The sequence below is a fragment of the Mus musculus genome, chromosome 12, assembly GCF_000001635.26.
Source record: "Mus musculus strain C57BL/6J chromosome 12, GRCm38.p6 C57BL/6J".
In the NCBI taxonomy this organism is placed as follows: Eukaryota; Metazoa; Chordata; class Mammalia; order Rodentia; family Muridae; genus Mus; species Mus musculus.
Genome location: NC_000078.6, coordinates 33,048,711 through 33,067,905, shown reverse-complemented (window position 1 = coordinate 33,067,905; position 19,195 = coordinate 33,048,711). Strand labels below are relative to the sequence as shown.

Sequence of the window (19,195 nt, the reverse complement as noted above, 5' to 3'; positions counted from 1 at the left end):
ATACGTGGAACAATGGAGGGCATTCCCAGAACTGGGGACCAGGAGAAGGAGGGTAGTGTCTGGGGCTGCAAAGGCAGCGAGGGTAACTAGAAAGCACCTGAAGAGAGGCCGGGCTTTGAGACGGAGGCCACAGGCCTTGGGAAAACCAGGTGAGGCTCCTAGCTCTAAGTCAAGAGAAGTAGATAGAGTAGTTACTGAGGATGGAGTATAGGTCAATGGCCGGGCGTTTACCTGGTGTACGGGAGGCCCTGGCTTCCATAGCCAGCACCTCAAACAAGTGAATGAATAAAATGGGAGCCCCCTTTCCTTGAGAGTGGAACAGGCCGATGGCAGGGACATTGTAAAGGCAGAGGCTTGGCTGGCTTTAGTGGACATTTGTCCAGGGAGGTAGAAGCCGTGAAAAAAAAAATACCTCCAGACTGAGAAACGAGAGAGGGGAGGAGGCCACTTTTGACCTCTGGGAGTTGCATAAGAAACAGGCAGCTGGAAAGGAGGCTGCTTGCTTCATGCCTTCCACTGTGGCCTTTCCCGATCCTCTCTGTAAGTGGGGTCAGCGAAGCTTGTTTCTCTCTGTTGGAATTTTCCCCTGGCAGCTTCAACCTCCTTGTGGGAGTAAGAGACAGTGGGAACCTCGAAGCCTCCACAGCTCTCCAGGTGACTATTGTGAACATCAATGATGAGACCCCGCGCTTTACCAGGTAGGCCTGAGAGCACGCAGGACAGAGAAAGCCGATCTCAAGTGATCGGCTCCACAGCCCTCTTGGACACATTCGTGATAAAACACAGAGATGTGCTTTGCCTTGGCCTAGACAAGAGATGCAAATCAGAGCTCTCCTGTGTCCTTTATGCCTCTCAACCCCATGTTTCCCTTGCTGCCCACACCTCCTGACCCCCCATATTCACATGCACCATAGGACTGTAGACATGATGGAGAGAGGGGTGGGGCTCAGCACAATACTCCTTGAGAGTCACTGTACACACAGAGAAAATAAATGCAACACAGGCACTTGTTCAATAAAGTGCCCCGTGTTAATAGAACCCTAAAGCCCACACTGGTGTCATCAAAATGGTGTCCTAAGGCTGCTGGCACACCAAAGTTTCTTCTTGGCTTGGTGGATCCGGAAAGATACCTGGCCATGTCTGCTGCTTCCACATAGAGCTGAGATAAGGAAAAGATCGTATGTGTGTTGGGAAATATGGTGGACCTGGCCTCAACCCAGACCCAAAGGAAGACCATGGCCTACTGCACACAGGGATTCAGGAAGATAACTTGGGATTTAGAGTCAGGGATTTAGACCTAAGCAGCCTGACTTTCTGCTGCCCTGGGTGGGCTCAGGCCACAGGGAAACAGCACCATCTTGTGCCTGGGGTCAGCAGCATGAATGGCCGTGAATGAATAAACACAAGCAACTGTAGCAAACGTAGAGGTGGGAGACAGTTATTATCTGAGAATTAAAAGTGAAAGCAGAGCTGGAAAAATGGCACTGGAGTAAAAGTGCTTGCTGCTCTTAGACTGCAGCTTGTCAGATCCCAGAACCTACGTTAGGCAGCTCACAATAGCTTGTAACTTCAGCCCCAGGGGAGCCAATACTCTGTTTTAGCCTACACAAACACATACACACACACACACACACACACACACACACACACACACACACACACACACAGAGAGAGAGAGAGAGAGAGAGAGAGAGAGAGAGAGAGAGAGAGAGAGAGTAGAAGAGAAGAGAGATACATAAATAAAATACATCTTTAAAAATAAGCCGGGCGTGGTGGCACACGCCTTTAACCCCAGCACTTGGGAGGCAGAGGCAGGCAGATTTCTGAGTTCGAGGCCAGCCTAGTCTACAAAGTGAGTTCCAGGACAGCCAGGTCTATACAGAGAAACCCTGTCTCGAAAAGGAGGTAGCGTTCTTACAAAACCATTTTAAGAGTGCTGGAGAGAAGGCTCAGTCGGTAGAAGACTGGCTGTGCTTGCATCCTTATAAACCCCACTGCTGGGGAGACAGGGACAGGCAAACGTGGGGCTCACTGGCCAGGCAGCCAAGTGTACTTGGTGAAAAGCACTGCCTTCGAAAGTGGGGGACGGGTGGACAGCCCTGAGGAGTGGCACCCAAGGCTGCTCTCCGCTGCCATATGCATGTGCACCTGCACACATAAGGACACGAAAGCACATGTGAAAGAAAGATGCTTTAAGACTGGAAGCCATTAAGGCTGTTGTATCCCTCAAGCCAACCTCATGGCACTTTGCAAACATGCCACAGTTGAAAAGTTTCTGGTCATTTACACTAGCCCCAGACTATCTCTGGTATGGCAACTACAGAAACAAGTACTCTTCCCCCTCAGGGATGTTTCCATCAGTCCCCAGTACTGAGTTCCAAAAAGCCTGGGCATTTCTTCAGATGGGATAGCCTAGAAACACAGCAGTAGGTTTCTCAAACCAGGAGGTTGAGAAACGGTTGTGATATACCCATTCAGACTCAGGCTGAGTCATTATCCCACACAGCTCTGCGGATTCACCCAAAAAGTCTAGAAAGGAGATAGCTGTGGGGTTGGCAATCAAAGAGCCTGAAATAGTCTCCACAGCACAGATAAAAAGGCAAACTGATAGGATGGGGAAGAGAAAGCAAGCCCTCCCCTGGGCACCAGTCTGCTTTGTACTGTGCCTTCTAAAATGCAGCTGTTAGCAGTCTGGCTGAGAAGGGAAACAGCCACCCGGAGGGCAGCTTCAAACTCCTTGGTTCTCTCTTGTGATTTTAAAGATGGACCTCTTAGGCTCTGAGACAGCTTTGCTTCAGTGTTCCTGGATGGTATCGAGGTGTGTCTGCAGGAGCCTGCATTCTAGCAAGGGCAGGGCACCACCTCATTTTGCTCAGGGTGTTCGCTTGCCAGCATCCCCATCCCTCAACAGCCGTGAGTTGAAAGGATGCAGTTGAGTTACACTGGATGCTGAATTGAAAGCTTGCCCAATCCCTTGCATTTTCCTATTTCCTTGTCTCTCAAAACTTCTGCCAGTACGAAGCATGAAAGTTTCATTGTGGGTTATGAGATGAAATCTTCAAGCTGACCCAGGTGTGACCACGTCTGAGTGTGATGTAGCCAAGGCAGATGTGGAAACAGCTCCTCACCTTATGTTAAGGCCAGGCAGCGAGTGCTGTTTCTGCTGTTGAGACTGTCTCCCCATTTCATCCCTGAGTGGAGATGTCTGGCTGTCTGCTTTGTGGGTGTGATGTTTCTGTTGGGAGGCTGAAAACACGGACATATTTACTCTTTCCCCGTGTGTGGTGCTGACTGAAGATCACTTTATTTCAGATGTCAGCAAGTAGCTCTTCCCAGCTCTCCCTGTTTTCTTTGTACTCACTGGAAGTCCTCTTGTAAGAGTGCCTGGCAGTGCCTTCCTGCATACTCATCACAGAGAGGAAGTTGCCCCTTCACACAGAGAATGTGGTCACAGACCCCACCTACTGTGGCCCTGAGTTCTGGCAGCCAGGTATAGTGAGGAGCTGAGTGTGGAATATGAATGATAATCATATTTGTTCTCTCTATTTTGGTAGATGTGAAATTAGGCCATTTTTTAGATAGATATAGGTATAGGTATGTGTATAGGTACAGGTATATGTATAGGTACAGATATATATTTTTACAGACATGAATGAATCTTAGATACCCAAATCAAATATTAAAACTTTTTATCTCCTGCCACATTGGCTACCAGGGCAGCCAAGGAAAGACTGTTTGGCATGAGAGTCTGAGGCACTGTCCCCAAAAGCTAGCCTTGTTCCTTTCATGGGGCACACCCAGCATACACTATAGAGGCTTCAGAGCAGGATTTAAGCAGCTCATCTGACTGGAACCAGATGCTTTTCTGTGACTGGGCTGTCCTGTGTGACGGAGTGTGTTTGGCAGCATCTCCCTCAAGGTGGGAAGAACGGCTCCCTCCCCAAGTTGTGACAACCAAAAAAAATGTGTCTAGCTGTAATCATCTCTCAGCTTGGAACCACTGCCCAGAAGGATGGGGCAAATATTCCCCCTATGTTGTCTTCTTACTGTCCTAGAAGCCTAATGGTCACCACTGACACTGGAGACTATATGCGTATCCCTGGCTTTTTCAGTGGACATTCAGGGCTCCATTAAGTGCTCAGTAATCTCCATTCCCACGGAGCTCACTGGTGACACTGGTATTGCTGATCCAGGGAGTAATGTTGAAAGCCAGGACCAGTCTGTGCAGGCCGCGAAACATCTGTATTATCCTTTTTTTCTCGCTGTGATAAAACACCACAGCCAAAGCAACTTACACAAAGAAAGGTTTAATTGGAGCTTATGGTTCTAGAGGATAAGAGTCCATCATCACACAGCAGGAAAACATGACAGCAGGCAGACATGGCAGCCAGAATAATGGCAGAGGGCTCACAGCTCTAACCTCAAACAGGAACCAGAGATCAAATTGGAAAGGAGTCTTTGGAAACCTCAAAGCCTGCCTCTAGGGACAGACTTCCTCCAGTGAGACCACACCCTCTAAGCCCTCCCCTTGAAAATCACCAACTGGGGAGCAAATATTCAAATGCCAGACACTCCCGTGGAACATTGTATCATTCAGACCACCAAGCATCCTTATGACCCTGGCTAGGAAGTTCCTAGACCCAATCTAGTGGATGGAAGACAAAACCATCCTGCATTAGAAACAAGATTCTGTTGGTTATAGAAGACAGGCTGTCTCTTTCCTCTGACTCTGTCTCTGGCCCCTGCTACCCCTGGCTTTGCTGGTTCACCCCACCAAAGTCACAGACTCTGGGGGACACTGGGCAAGGAGGCCCAAGCATTGGAGCCACCTTTTGGACAAAGTGAGCATGCTCCTCCCTAACAATGAAATACATGGTGGAAGAACCCTCCTCACGCATAATATTGGGCCCAGGATTCAGGGCAGAGCCCATGGGGTAGGCTAGTGTGAGGTCCTGGCTACAGATTGTCTCTGCTTCTCTCTTAATCCAGCCTGAGGCTCTCTCTTGTGTCTGTTTTCTCTGGCCCTCCCTATGGGACAGCTGTGGTGAGTCAGGGGCAGCTAAATGATCCGAGGCCCCCCCTACATGAAGGCAGCCATTTAGAGCAGAGATGAAGATTGCCTTCCTTCAAGGAGGGCATGGGAAAGTGGCACCTTAAGACAGGAAAATTAAAGGTGACTCTGCACCCCTGAAATAATCTCACTTCTGACCTTTTACAAAAGCTTGGAGCCTGAGAAAGGTCAGTAAGCAGGCACGTGGAGTTATAATATGCACAGTGCCCCTTGGAGAACAGTGTGATGACTTCTAACTGCCAGAGGCTTAGAGAGCTGGCCTCATGGGGAATGCCATCTGGAAAGATGCCCAGGTTCCATGTGGAAGAGTTGTATCCTCAGGCGAAGGAGGAGGAGGAGGAGGAGGAGGAGGAGGAGAGGAAGAGGAAGAGGAAGAGGAAGAGGAAGAGGAAGAGGAAGAGGAAGAGGAAGAGGAAGAGGAAGAGGAAGAGGAAGAAGAAGAAGAAGAAGAAGAAGAAGAAGAAGAAGAAGAAGAAGAAGAAGAAGAAAGAAGACGAAGAAGTTGACAACAACGAAGGGGGAGGAGGAGGGGGGAGGGGGAGGGGAGGGGGGAGGGGATGAAACAAAGACCAGAGATTCTAGAGAAGACACAAAACTGGGCTTCTGGCATCATCCACAGGAAGGGACTCAAGCACAAATTAAGAAGCCTGAGGCTCTGAACATCTTGTCCAGATGGGTTTTTAAAAAGAATCCAGACACCTTTTGAACAGAAACTGGGAGGAGAGAAGCTGACTGGGTAGAGGAAGTGTCTTTATGTGAGAGGATGTTAAGGATAGGACAGGCATCAGGCAGGCAGGCAGGCAGCGGCTGTGACCACCTAAATTGCTGCTGTAATGGCCTGGCATTCTTCTTTGCATCCGCAAGGATGTGAAATACAGACAGCAGTCACCCCTCCTCTCAGCTGCTGTGTTCTCTCTGCATGTTGATGCAGCACAAGCCGTGCGGTGCTATATTTAGCGCACACCAAAATACCTACCACCCAGTCTGCACCCTCCCCTGCCCTGCAAATTAGCCACGGCTGCAGTGTTTCTGTTTCAGCCCCAGGAGAGTGTACTCTGTCCCAGAAGAAGTGCCTCTAGGAACCATGGTGGCGAACATCACAGCAATGGATCCTGATGATGAGGGTTTTCCTGGCCGCCTCCTCTACAGCATCACTACCACCAGCAGCTATTTCATGGTAGACCAGCGTGAGTCATGCACAGTAGCCTCTCCTGCATCCTCGAATGTGAATGTTGAGTGGGTTTTACAATGCTTTCTCTTCCCTCAGGCCTTTCTATCTAGGTTCACCCTTACTTGTCAGGGAAAGGGCGTGTTAAAGGCAGCAGACACCCACCAAAATGGTGGTCTGAGGAGGTCTGTGTGTGAGCAGCTGGGTTACCTTTCACCTTTATGGGAAATATGAAAATATTCTTCTTAACTGCCATTATGATTAAGGTGCAACCCCTGTAAATAGAATGCACATGTCACCATCTGTGTAAAAATGAAGACTTAAGGATATAAAGAAAATTATATTTTGTGGTGAGTTTCTTTTTGTTTGTTTGTTTGTTTGGTTTTGGTTTCTTGAGACAGAGTTTTTCTTTATAGCACTGGCTGACCTGAAACCTGCTCTGTAAACCAGGCTGGCCTCAAACTCAGAGAGCTACCTGAGTACTAGGATTAAAGGCATGAACCACCACTGCCCAGTGACACACACACACACACACACACACACACACACACACACACACACCACAGTGCTGGGGATTCAACCCAGGACCTCATCTATGCTAGGCAAACACTCTACCTCCGAACTTCCCACACCTTTTTTCTGAGTATTTAAACTAAGACTCTGGTTCCAAGTAATAAAAGTGACAGCAAATCTAGCTAAGCACAAGACAGTAGAAAGGAAGAGAAGATAGGAGAGGAGGAGAAGGGAGAGGGGAGAGGGGAGAGGGGAGAGGGGAGAGGGGAGAGGGGAGAGGGGAGAGGGGAGAGGGGAGAGGGGAGAGGGGAGAGGGGAGAGGGGAGGGGAGAGGGGAGGAAGAGGCACATCTCATAAGAAAGAGTCAGATAATCAGGGCAGAGGACCTCAGCAGCTCAAGTTCTGGGCTTTTGCCTGCAGCTCCAACTGTAGCTCACTCACTCTCCGATGTGTGTTTCTTAGCAACAGATTCTCCAATAGAGAATCCAGTGGATCAAATTGAAGTCAGCTACCCACCAGTTCTGTCAGCAGTGGACAGTGCTGTACTCAGGGCCCAACCCTGAACTGTAAAGTGTAGCTTTAGAGAAAGATCAGGTCAGGTGTTCCAATAAACATCAAACCCAGAAACACACGACATGTCTGTAGAGGGGCTATTCCCGGTGCAAGCTGATCATCATTCTGGCACAGTCTTTTCCTGTGTTCTCCATTGTCTTCTAATCTTTGCCTCCTTAGTGACAGGGACAATCCAAGTGGCCCGAAGGCTAGATCGAGATGCAGGCGAACTGAGACAGAATCCCATCATTTCTCTGGAAGTTCGAGTGAGAGACAGGCCCTCTGGGGGTCAGGAGAACCGCATGCAGATAACCTTCATTGTGGAAGACATCAATGACAACCCTGCAACATGCAGAAAGCTCACTTTCAGGTAGTCACCAGTTGGAATGTATCCCCTCTTGGGTGGTGCTTGACCCATGGATTCTCTGATAAGGCATGGCATTGGGGACTGACTCTCTACAAGCCGATTTGAGGTGTCCCATTTCCTTCAAAGATCGTTTTGTTATTCCTTACCCATTTCCATCCCTCCTCATTATTTCTCCTTCACTTTCCACCTGTTTTTACAGCTTTTTAATTTTGTTCCATTTGCACCACAGGCCCTCTCTGGACTGTGTCTTTTCTTTACTTACTACTGCCAGGGGTGAAATGGTGCTGTTAGCACTTGTAATAGATGCTGGAGAGTCAGAATTAGTAACCAAGCACTCCCAAAGAAATCTCAGTATATAATATGAATAAATCAAAACAAGTCAGTGGGTAAAACGAAACAAAAATCTAATTCACCTGACACGACTTAATTGCATACATGTGGAGGGGAAATACAGAATGTATCTGAGACATGAGTTATATTATTTTCACTTGTTCTTTGACTCACAGTTAATTCACAATCAGTTTAAAGTAAAGCCTTTTAATAATTGTTTATTTTTATTTTATGTATGTTAGTGTTTTGCCTGAATATATGGCTGTGCACTACATGCCTACCTGGTTTCCTACAGAGGTCAGAAGGAGGTATCAGACTCTCTGGATACACACAGAACATACCCTTGCTCATTTTGCTGCTATTTTATCAAAAAGCCACACAATTGGGAATTCTTCCATAATAGCTTGAGTTCCATGTTTTTTTGCTAGCCAGTCCCTGGAAGTCTGAATGGGGTCAGTTTGGGGGTGGAGTGCATCTCAGCAAAGACCCTTTGTGGGCAGAGTGCCCTGCATCTGAAGTGAAACTGAGTATCAGAACTGGCCTCTGTTTTGATGACCTTATTGGCAGAGTCTCTTGGGCTATCTTTGACTGCTTTTTTTCCGGGTTTGCTCCTGGTGATTTGGGGCAGATTTAATACATAGCATGGCCATGCTAAAGGCAAAGAGCCTTGACAAAGACCATCCGGGCTTATCAATAGCTATTATGCTCATTTGACCAGCTTACCCTTTTTCACAACTTTCATGCTCTACTCAGTGCTAGGGGAACTGTGTTGTGGCTCTCAGTCTGTCTGGACACATTTCAGATCCACCATGTGCCTCACCCTATGCCCCTTCTTTGCAGACCATCTTCTCGTGACCAATGGGGGAGCTTTCATAAAAAGGGGAAGAGTGAGGCTGGGGATGGTTTATCAACTGCCCCCCTTTCAACCCTGCACCCTTCGTGTTCTGAGGGGCTCAGTTCTTGTAAGGTAGCCCTTTGCACACAGTACTCCTAGTTCCTAGATTCCAGTTTTAGGGACTTCTCCCTCCGCTGGTACTTCCCAGTCTCTGCGTGGCAAGGATGCTCCAGGCTTATTAGAGCTGAGAGATGTACCAGCCCTTTGCAATCATCTCTTTACTGAGTCTCCTAGAAGTATCCTCATTTGCTATCTACTTTCTGCTAAGGCCCTGGCTAACCCAGTTGAAGGCCAAACCATGTTGTAGACTGGGGACTGGGGAGGCTTGTGGGGGGCACATAGCCTGGGCAGCAGTCACCAGGTCATGGATGTCCTTCTAGTAGACTACTCTACCAACTTGAGCATTCAAAATGCTCAGTCTCTTAGATGGGAGGGGTGGGGGCCATAGATAACTAGGGTGTGGCTTACACAACATCATGCACAAATTAAGTTCATACTCTGCTAAAGGAAGTCTGGACCCTAGAGATGGAATGGAATTTTGCAGACTCACCCACTTCCCTTGAAAATCTACATCTACACTAGCCCTCTGCAGTGGTCCAAGTGTACCCTGGGGAAGTCTTCTCTTGCTATCCTAAGCCCTCGGGCTCTTCTCTGTTCCTTTGCACTGAGTGTATCAGTGCCTGGAGCAGACTGTGCTGTCTCAATCCCCTTTGTTTGTTTTCTCTTTTTCTCAAATAAGTTCATTGAATTTTCTGGCTTCCTGTGGTCCAGAGTCCCCTGAGATGATAGGACAATTTCCAAACAGAGTTCCACATTACCTGGTAAAATCACATTTTGAATATTATAGGTCCTCCAGGCAAGTCCACAGAGTCCTGATCTTCTCTCCAAATTATCCCTGAAGTCCCTCACAGTAAATCAGTAACTATGCTAACTACATTCATTACTGAAGATAATTCCAAATAGTGCGACCGTCCCATCACCTCCAGGCTTTTCCAGGGAGGGTAACTCTCAGCTGGGCTGTTGAAGGCTTAGACATGAGGCAGGACCATGAAATGGCTTGTTTCTTTGAGCTGGAAAATGGAAATCTTCACTTCAAGAGTTCAGCCTGTATGTCCCCACCCCACCCCTCAACCCCAACCTTGGCTCCTGAACATCCCAGACCCGTGGGACTAAGGAGCCCTGTCCAGTGTACTCACCATCCTATCTTTAAACCCTTCTCCATCCCAGCCGTTACAATGCCAGACATGCGAGCAAAACAAAACCACAGGACAAAGAAAACGGAGCTCCACGGCCTCTGACATTTATACTAGAACACTGTGACTTTTGAAGTGATAGGCTAGGGAGTGGGTGGGCTGGGAGCCAGCATTCATTAACGGGAGCAGCTGGGGGAGAGCTGGAGGCTCAGCGTCTGGGGAGGGGAGGGGGGGCACGGACAGACACAGCCCGGAGGAGGCAGGTCCTTACAAGCTCCCATGTCCTTGCACCGAGGGCCTGTAGCTTTCCCAGGTTGATGATGAATGAGCCCAGGGCTCCAGTAGAGGCGCCAAAGGCAGCTAGATGGCCTCTGCTTGGGTTGTAAATTGCAGAACACTTGGCTGAGAGTGTTTTGCAAGCTGCTCGCTCGGGAGCAGGAGGTGGATTCGGAAGCTGCTGGGCACAGTCACCTTTGCCCAGGGAGGGCCCCAGGGGTCTGACGGCTGTGAGGGAGAGCAGCAGCTCAGCAGCTCCCCTGAGAGGAAGGAAGGATCGATGGGTGAGGGGGCGTGGCTTCCCAAGAGAAATGTTTGTAGGAAAAATACCCAGAGAAATGAAAGACCATGTCAGAACTGCTGATGTAGTTTAAAGTGTGTGCCTAGCATGTAACAGGCACAGAGAGAGAGAGAGAGAGAGAGAGAGAGAGAGAGAGAGAGAGAGAGAGGAGGGAGAGAATCTGGCACCAGGATCCCAAATTCTCTAGATGATGCACTCACCCAGTTCTGCAGTATTCTTATTAAACCTTAGATCCAGGAACATCTATGGCCTAGATCTACGTGATAGCATTATGGGGAGCTCACCACAGATGACCACTTAGATATAGTGTGTAGCCAATACAAATTCTAAGTGGGCATGGACCTAGGTGTAGCCCCAAGTATCCAGAACATGGAGTGTTTTAAGGCAGAAACCATGCCCTGCTTCTCTCTCAGAAGCTGCAGGGGCCTTCGCAGAAGTAAGCCCTTTGAGGCAGGCAGCTTCTCGGAAGCAAAGCTACGTGATTGGCTAGAGGGGTTCCACAGAAACTGGCAGTTTACAGAAGCTGAAATAAGTTAGCTAGGACAGCCTCATCTTTGGTTCCTAGAACAGAGTTGGGTAGTTGGGATTTTCCACCCAGGGGATCAAAATCTAGTTAAACCTGAAGTGGCCTCAGCAAGGAGACAAGATGGAAGAGCTTCTGCACTGCCTTGCCCCGTCACAACAGAGCTTCAGGTTTGCAACGATCCTAGCAGACAGCCAAGAATCATGCCCAGAGGCTTTAGCTTTCTTAGGTAAGCCTTGAACCCCCTCCAAACTCCTCTTTGCAAGGGTGCAGACCTCTTAGAGACAACGGAATTAGAGATACTTCTTAAAGCACTCAGTAGTATTCAATACGTCCCTATTCGAAGAATCAATGACTAAAACCATGGCATTGCACAGTGACAGCAGAAACAAAACGGCAGATGTGCTTTCTGCCAGTGTGGTCTTGTCAACACACGGGGACAGCTGTGCTCTCTCTAGCAAGCAGATGCTGTTAATGGTCACAGCCTAACACTATCCTTGCTCCACTGTTGCTGAGCTGTCACAAGAAGAGGCTGTAGAGTGCAGAAGGAGTGTACTTTGGTTGTAGAGAGATGATACCAAGAATCAGAGGACTTTACACCCTGTCGTAGTCTGAGTGCTCTGAGAACCAGATGCAATCCTTTCCCACTCCTAGTCCTATGAATAGGCCCAGCCCAAACCTCCATCCCTAATCCACCGTCCATTGACCACAGAGACCAACCATGTCCCACCAGAACCAAAAGAGCTACCAGATGATCCATAGAATGGCGAGCAACAGTAAATGCTGATATTTCATGTCACTAGGGTTGGGGTCAGTGTGTCATGTAGCAAAAGCTAATGCCTGTTTTGAATATGGAAAAGGAGAAACTGGAAATGTGAGCACAGCCCTCTATAGCTTTCAGAAGTTAGTTTTCCTCAGTCTCTCTAACCAAGCTTGGCTAGGCCAGAGGTTGAGGCTAGGACTTCAGAGTTGACCCTTAATAAATGTCTTTTGGATAAAAGAGAAGTAGGAGAAAAGAAAGGAAGAAAAAAAGAAAGAAAAAAGACAGATGGAAAAAAGAGAGAGAGAGAGAAAGGAAGGAAGGAAGGAAGGAAGGAAGGAAGGAAGGAAGGAAGAAAGGAAGGAAGGAAGGAAGGAAGGAAGGAGAAATCTGAGCCTGTATTAAAGATTCTATGATAACAAATGGTAGAAGTTCATGATTATGGAGAGTTAAAGTGTTGCAAGCCAAAGCCAAATTATCTTGGGCTACATTCAGTCTCTTTGAAAGTCATTTGTGGCCTACCTGTGTTTGATCTAACATCCTTGTGATGATCAAAACTTTAAAATGTATTCCTAGCAGGACACTGGCTTCCACCAATCTGAAACCAAAGAATGCCATCAGATAACATCTGAAAGGTATTGCAGTTTCCCCCGATTTTCTGTAATCCACCTGCGGGCCCCGCCAGTGTATTTGATAAATACTTTGAACATGACTTTTTTGTTCCATAGTGACCCTCATAGAGCCACTTCGACAGCATTCCATGATATTTGGAGGACCGTGAGTTTGTGCTGTTGGGCTGTGACCCCAGATAAACTCTCTCTTATTCCCTCTGAATGGAGAACAATGGGTTTGTCTCAACAATGGGAGGAATTGAGATGCCCCTCTAGGACACTGAAGCCTTCAGGACAAATGTCAAGGAACTTCCAATCTTCGAAGAATGCGAGCTGAGGGATTTTCTCTCAAGTTAAAACTCCAGCAGTCAGCATTAGGATTTAGCAGCAGAGGACCTTGGTTTGTCAGAGCTAAGGAATGCAGCAACAGAAATTTACTGCAAGAGGTTTTCTGGGGAGGCAGGTATCCAGAAGCTGCCTCTGAGCAAGGGTAAAAGGGAAAAAAAAGAGGCCCAGAAGAGAAAGCACTGGCTTCTTATAACGGGGTATAGTGAGTGCATCTGCATAGGGCACCTGTGGAAGTGTGTCACATTTTGGCTGCTGCTGCTGACAAAGGCACTGTTGCTGGGTTACTGATGGTGGGGTATATGGGTAAGGTTTTCCAACCTGGGTGTGGAAATCTCATTTCTCTTGGGTTTTTCACAGCCATGTTCTTACATGCTACCATTCATTCATCTCACAGATATTTATTGACAGGGCAAAGAACAAAGCAGATGATGACCCCTGCCCTCGAACAGTATATATTCTAGGTGGAAGTAGACAATATACAGGCTGAATAAGTAAAATACGTAGTGTGTTGGATAAGTTCTAAGAATTGCAAATAAAGAGGCAAACCACAGATGAAACAGTGGATAGGAATCATTAGTATTTTTTAAAGAATGTGATATTAGCTTAGATACTCAAGGAAATGTAAGGAGGTTATTAGTCCGTTTTCCATCTCGATAATGAACACCAAAGAAAGATTAGTTCAGCTCACAGTTTCGGAGATTTCAGAAGGTAATAGGTGGGCCCCATTGCTTTGAACCCTATAGCAAGATAACAAATTATGGTAGGAGCCCACAGTAGGGTAAAACCACGCCCCTCGTGACTGGGGATTGAAAGAGAGAAAAGGGTGGAGTCCCGCAGTCCAATCTAGGGGCATGCCGACGTACCTAGATTTACTTACGGATGGCTCTGCCTTTTAGAGGTTCCACCACCTCCCAAGATTACCACCCTAGGGACCGAGCTATTGCTATGTGGGACTCTGAGGAGCACTCTGGAGATCTGCCGGAGGAGGGAGGAGCGTTCCAAACGCAGGACCCTGGGGCTAGAGCCTTGGTGGCCTGTGTAAGGAGCAACTGGAGGCCAGAATGGTGGGCGGAGCTGGAGGGGGCGGAGCGTGAATAAGGAGAAGCTGAGGTCAGAAAGATTAAGTAGGAGCCGGTGAGAAGAGTCCCATGGCCGGAAGTTAGGATGGTGACTGAAGGGAGGTCACCTAGCTTGTCAGGTCTCAGGAGCATACTGTCGTGACCTGATACTAACAAGGTACCTCTGACTGTTGTGTTAAAAGCACTCAGAAAGGACTCGGGGGCAGGATTGGTGAGACCAGTAAGGATGATACTGTGACAGCCAAGAACCTGTCGAACAGAAAATGAAGAGGTATCTAGCTTCTGCCTAGGTTAGGAGGCCTACTCAGTTGCCATTTGTTAGGGGGAAAATATTGAATTATGTCTTTTTGCCAGCATTATGTTGCCTGAAAGAACAGCCAACGGGACGTTGCTTTTGGACCTGAACAAGTTCTGCTTTGATGATGACAGCGAAGCTCCAAACAACAAATTCAACTTTACCACGCCATCTGGAGCGGGGAGCAGCCGCAGATTTTCACAGCATCCAGCTGGCTCTGGGAGAATTGTGGTCAGTTTATGGTCATTGTATCATTAAAAGGACACCGGGGAAGCTGGTCCAACATGCACGGTGCTTTTGCTATCCTGCAGAGAGAAATTTGCAAGGCAGTCCCCTCTCAGAGCCACGATAACAGAGAGACTTAATGGTGGCTGTGTGTTCCTGGGAGCTCTTTATTTCACCCAGACTTCAGTATCGTTCATTACACAGAGCTGTGCTGGGGTGCTCAGGACTTTGCGTGACTTGTGTTTGCATTCGGTTTAGTGAGCCGTTGTAGACACGGCAGTGCCCTCTGCACACCATCTCCTCTGTTATTTAAGTGCCTGCTCCTCAAATGAGGTACAAGGGAGAGAAAGCGGGGCCTGGGCCATCTTGATGGATTCTGCGTCATTGGACACCAGAGGCCCTACAGAGAGTCAAACAAGGAGCAGGCAGAAAGTATGCGCAGGGGCAAAGGCAGATTGGGTGGGCAGGCATGAAAGGCAGGGCTTGTGAGGTCTCTGCACACACCGGGCTCCTGCATAGGGTGTGGGGAAAAGAGCAAAAAGGAAGGTCGGGGCAAGTGGGCGGGACTTGAGGGGTGTTTCCAGCCGACCTTGGGCATGAGAGCAAGTTACCCACCACCTTCCTCCTCAGCCTGCCTCCTTTCTTACCTCCTGCCTCAAGCCGGCTTCAATCCCCTAGAGAGTAACGGTATCATTAAAAAACTAATTTCTATTTTGGGGAAATTCATATTTTTCTTAGGTTCTTAATCCATGTCCACCGTTTTAAAATGTAGGGAGCACTGAAGAGCACCACCATGTTAACAGTCTGCTATAGCTTTCTTGTTTCTTTTCTATGTGTTTTTGTGTATCTCTATATATTTGTATAAGTATGTTAAATAATGGAACTATTCCTGTATAAAAGATTCGGTATTGGGCTTTTCTCCCACTGGCCTGAAAGTCTGAGCCTTGTTTGTTGGACAGAAGTGCCGGGTATGTGCATCCTTGGAGACATGTTTCTCTGCTGCTAAATCCTGAGTAAGTTCTCTAGCAGTGTTACAGTATGGTCTCACAGCTCCTCAAGTGCCCTAGCAAATGCTTTCCCAAAGGATGCTGGCAAATTTACATGGCCACTAACTGTATGAAAACGGACCTGGCAGTTCAATAATGGGCTGTTTGTGCCATGTAACGTATTATCTGTTTTGACCTAGTTGACTGGTGATCTAGACTATGAAAATCCAAGCAACCTTGCAGTTGGCAATGTGTACAATGTGATGATCCAAGTGCAGGATGCTGCTCCTCCATACTACAAAAGCAAGTACCTTTGTGACTTACTCCACATGGCATCCCCGTGGGCATCAATGGCTAAACTGCACTCGCTACTTCTAGGTTTGGGGCACAGAGCCTCCCTGTTACACCAATTGGTCCCCGATAGCTTCTTCCTCTTGGCCGAGTTACAGTACTTCAAGAGTGTTCTTCAGTCTTGTTCCTTTCCCATTCGGCTTCACTGTTTCTGTCAGTGATATTTTTTTTTGAAATGCAAATGCCAATGTACCACTCCCTGTCAAGTTCATGGTTAAACTCTTGGGTTTGGCACACAGCACTTCTATGACCTGGCTACTGCCTTACTCAGTGGCTGCACCTCCCCACTCCCTCCAACTTCCCTTCTCTTCAACTGCACCAAATCACTTGCAAGAGAGAGAATCAAGGAGCTTTATACCGAGGTGTTTTTGGACATGGCTAGAACTCTTCCTCCCATTCCATGCTCCTCCCCTTTCTGCACTATCCTAATTCCACACTGTCTCTCTCTCCATACTGTCCCCATACCTCACTGTCCACCATTAGGCACTAGCCCCCACTACACACTCTCCCATCTCATACTTTCCCCCATTCTAAACCATCCCCATCCCACACTCTCCCCCATCCCACGCTCTCCCCTATTCCATCCCATCCCCCATCCCATCCCATCCCCCATTCCATCCCATCCCCCATCCCACACTATCCCCCATTCCATACCATCCCCCATCCCACACTATCCCCCACTCCATACCATTTGCCATCCCACACTATCCCCAACTCCACACTCCCCCCCACCCCACACTGCCCCTGTCTTCATACTGCCCACTTGCCCCTCTCAATCATTGTCAGGATCATCTCAGACTTTCTCCTCCAGGTTCTACAGTGGCTTGTATTTGTGTCAGAGAGCCTACAACTCAGCGTCTTGAAGCCAGGTTTCCACCTGTATCCCAGAGCCCACGCACATCAGGAGGTACTTTCAAAATGCTCACTGAACAAACGAGTACAGGTTGTGATTTGGATTTGTTTCTATTTCCATATTTAGAAAGCATCTACATCTCTATCCTAACAAGGCCAGAAAATGAATTTCCTCTCATCTTTGAAAGGCCATCGTACGTGTTTGATGTGCCAGAAAGAAGACCAGGTAGGGAGGGGCCAAGTCCCAAGTCCGACGGCTTCATCTGACTTCAGGCTCTTCATGACTTCTGCCTCTCCTTCTGCCCTTCCCTCTCCCTCTGCCCCCTTTCTTCCTCTCCACCCCACTCTTGAGTTGCTCTTGCCACTGCCGAGACCTCCAGGTGAAACATGGATTTTGAAAACTTGATTAAAGTACATTTCTCTGAATGCCTTGATTGCTTCCTTTTCTGTCTGCTTTATTCTGCTCATCCTACAATCACTGGTGTTGTGAACTGAAGTTTTTCTTGGTCTCTTCTGTGGTTTTTAACCAGCTCACTGGTTCACCAGATGGAATTTCCAACTAGGGAAAAGATTTACCACTTCTCTAGTTTCTTTATTTACAGGCAAAGCAAGAGCACTTCCTCCTCCTTCGTTAGTTCATTGGCAGTCTTACTTCCTGCCTTTATAATAGTACTTTGATTTTCATGGGCTATTGTCCCATCAAGAAAAAATTCTCATGACTGACATAGTGGCACATGCCTGTAATCCTAGCACTTGGGAGGTGAAGGCAAGAGGAACAGGAGTTCAGAGCCATTTGCTCTTACATAGCAAGTTCAAAGTCAGCATGGACTATGTGAGACCCTGTGAGAAAACACACACACACAGGGTGTGGAGACAGAGATGATAGGTAGATAGATAGATAGATAGATAGATAGATAGATAGATAGATAGATAGATAGATAGATAGATAATAGGAAACAAGAACACACACATGAGAGAGAAAGAGAGAGGGGAGAGGAGAGAGACAGACAGACAGACAGAGACAGAAACAAAAACAGAGAAAATCCTTGCTCCCAGCTTCAGTTTCTCTTCATTTTCTCCGACTTGAAGATAATAAGTGTTAGCTTTCTATGTTATCTAGCATATTCTGTCAAATATAACAGATGCATCCCAGCCATGTACCTTGAGATCACGGGCTTTTCTTCTATAATGAAAAACAGAGCCAAATCAAAAGCAGAGCCTCCTCCAATTACTCAGGCTCATTTTATTCTCCTTGTGACAGTCTCTATTTTCTGACATGATGTCTCAAAACAGAGCACAAAAAGATGGTCCAGGGAGCACATTTTGCTCCTTACACTTTGCCCAGTGTGTTCTACATACTGAACAGGACCAAACATTTAATAAATCCCCTGATCTTGCTACTGTGACTTTGGCCTTCTTCCAGAGGTCACACCCTTGATGCTAGCCTGTAGGAGTGTATAACAGGATCTCCCTCCAACAAGAACGTAATTTATGATAAAGAACTTCTGCAAAACAAGAACTTCAGCAGCCGTACCAACTCTTGTAAAAATAAGTAGAAATAAATAAATTTAAGCATCTACACTCGGTATTCACCAAGTGCTATGCTCTTTTTCTAGAGACTTATTTATTTGTATTTTGTGTGTATGAATGCTTTGCCTGCAAATATGTTAGTGCATTGTGTGAGTGCCTGGTGCCTGCAGAGGCCAGAAGAGGGAGTCAGCTCTCCCCAAACTGTAGTTACAGGTTGTTGCAAGCTGCCATGTAGGTGCTGACAATCAATCTGGGTCCTCTGAAAGAGCACCACCAAGATACCACCTCTCCAGCCCCGATAGCTCATTCTAGAAAATTTGAAAAGTGCAAGAGGTTTTTAGACAGTGCTACTGTTAAAGGTTGGGAGTGGGGATGGCAGGCTTGTCTGTGCCATTCAAACTTACTCTATAAAACACACAGACTTGTGACAACTAGGAAGCTTCTAACAGTCTGTCAATGGCAGTGAGGATACCTCCCCCCAGGTCAGTACTAATAGGCATACTCTATTCCTGCAGCTAGAACCCAGATTGGGCAGGTGCGAGCTACCGATGCAGACTTCCCCCGGACTCCAGTGGTGTATTCCGTATCCAGAGGAGGGTCCAGCCTCCAGTACCCAAACATATTTTGGATTAACCCCAAGACAGGAGAACTCCAACTAATAACTCAAGCAGACCATGAAACCACTTCTGTCTACATTCTCACCGTCGAGGCCACCAACGGCGAGGACAGGAGCTCAGTCACTGTGAGTGTGGCTGTTGGGTCTCTTAACGTTCACTCAGCTGGTTGACTTGGGGTCTCCACACCCTCAGCATGTGGCTACGGCAGAATGGGTAGATGAAGAGAAGAGTGAAAAACATTCCCAGGACATAAAGATCTGCAACAATTTGAGGCTCATATTGAGCAATTGAGAGATGCACTAAGACTAATGGCAAGACACTGGCATATCTACTGAAGCCACAAAGCCACTTG

General features: G+C 47.5%; 1 protein-coding gene across 7 annotated transcripts in view; it reads left to right on the top strand.

The window, feature by feature from the left end:
* Positions 1 to 19,195, top strand: part of Cdhr3 (cadherin-related family member 3) — a 59,107-nt gene that overhangs the window by 24,996 nt on the left and 14,916 nt on the right. For 5 of the 7 annotated variants that reach the window (XR_872429.3, XR_381204.4, XM_006515190.4 and 2 more), the window contains exons 6-12: positions 594 to 698; positions 6,110 to 6,258; positions 7,485 to 7,674; positions 14,342 to 14,513; positions 15,694 to 15,796; positions 16,824 to 16,922; positions 18,742 to 18,968. Coding sequence is in view for 5 of the 7 variants with exons in the window: in XM_006515190.4 (XP_006515253.1) it covers positions 594 to 698; positions 6,110 to 6,258; positions 7,485 to 7,674; positions 14,342 to 14,513; positions 15,694 to 15,796; positions 16,824 to 16,922; positions 18,742 to 18,968 (1,045 nt within the window). In the remaining 2 variants the exon portion in view is untranslated. Of the gene's footprint in view, positions 1 to 593; positions 699 to 6,109; positions 6,259 to 7,484; positions 7,675 to 12,335; positions 14,259 to 14,341; positions 14,514 to 15,693; positions 15,797 to 16,823; positions 16,923 to 18,741; positions 18,969 to 19,195 lie in introns of those variants that run through there. The other 2 variants (XM_011243893.2, XM_011243894.2) reach the window with 2 other exon arrangements.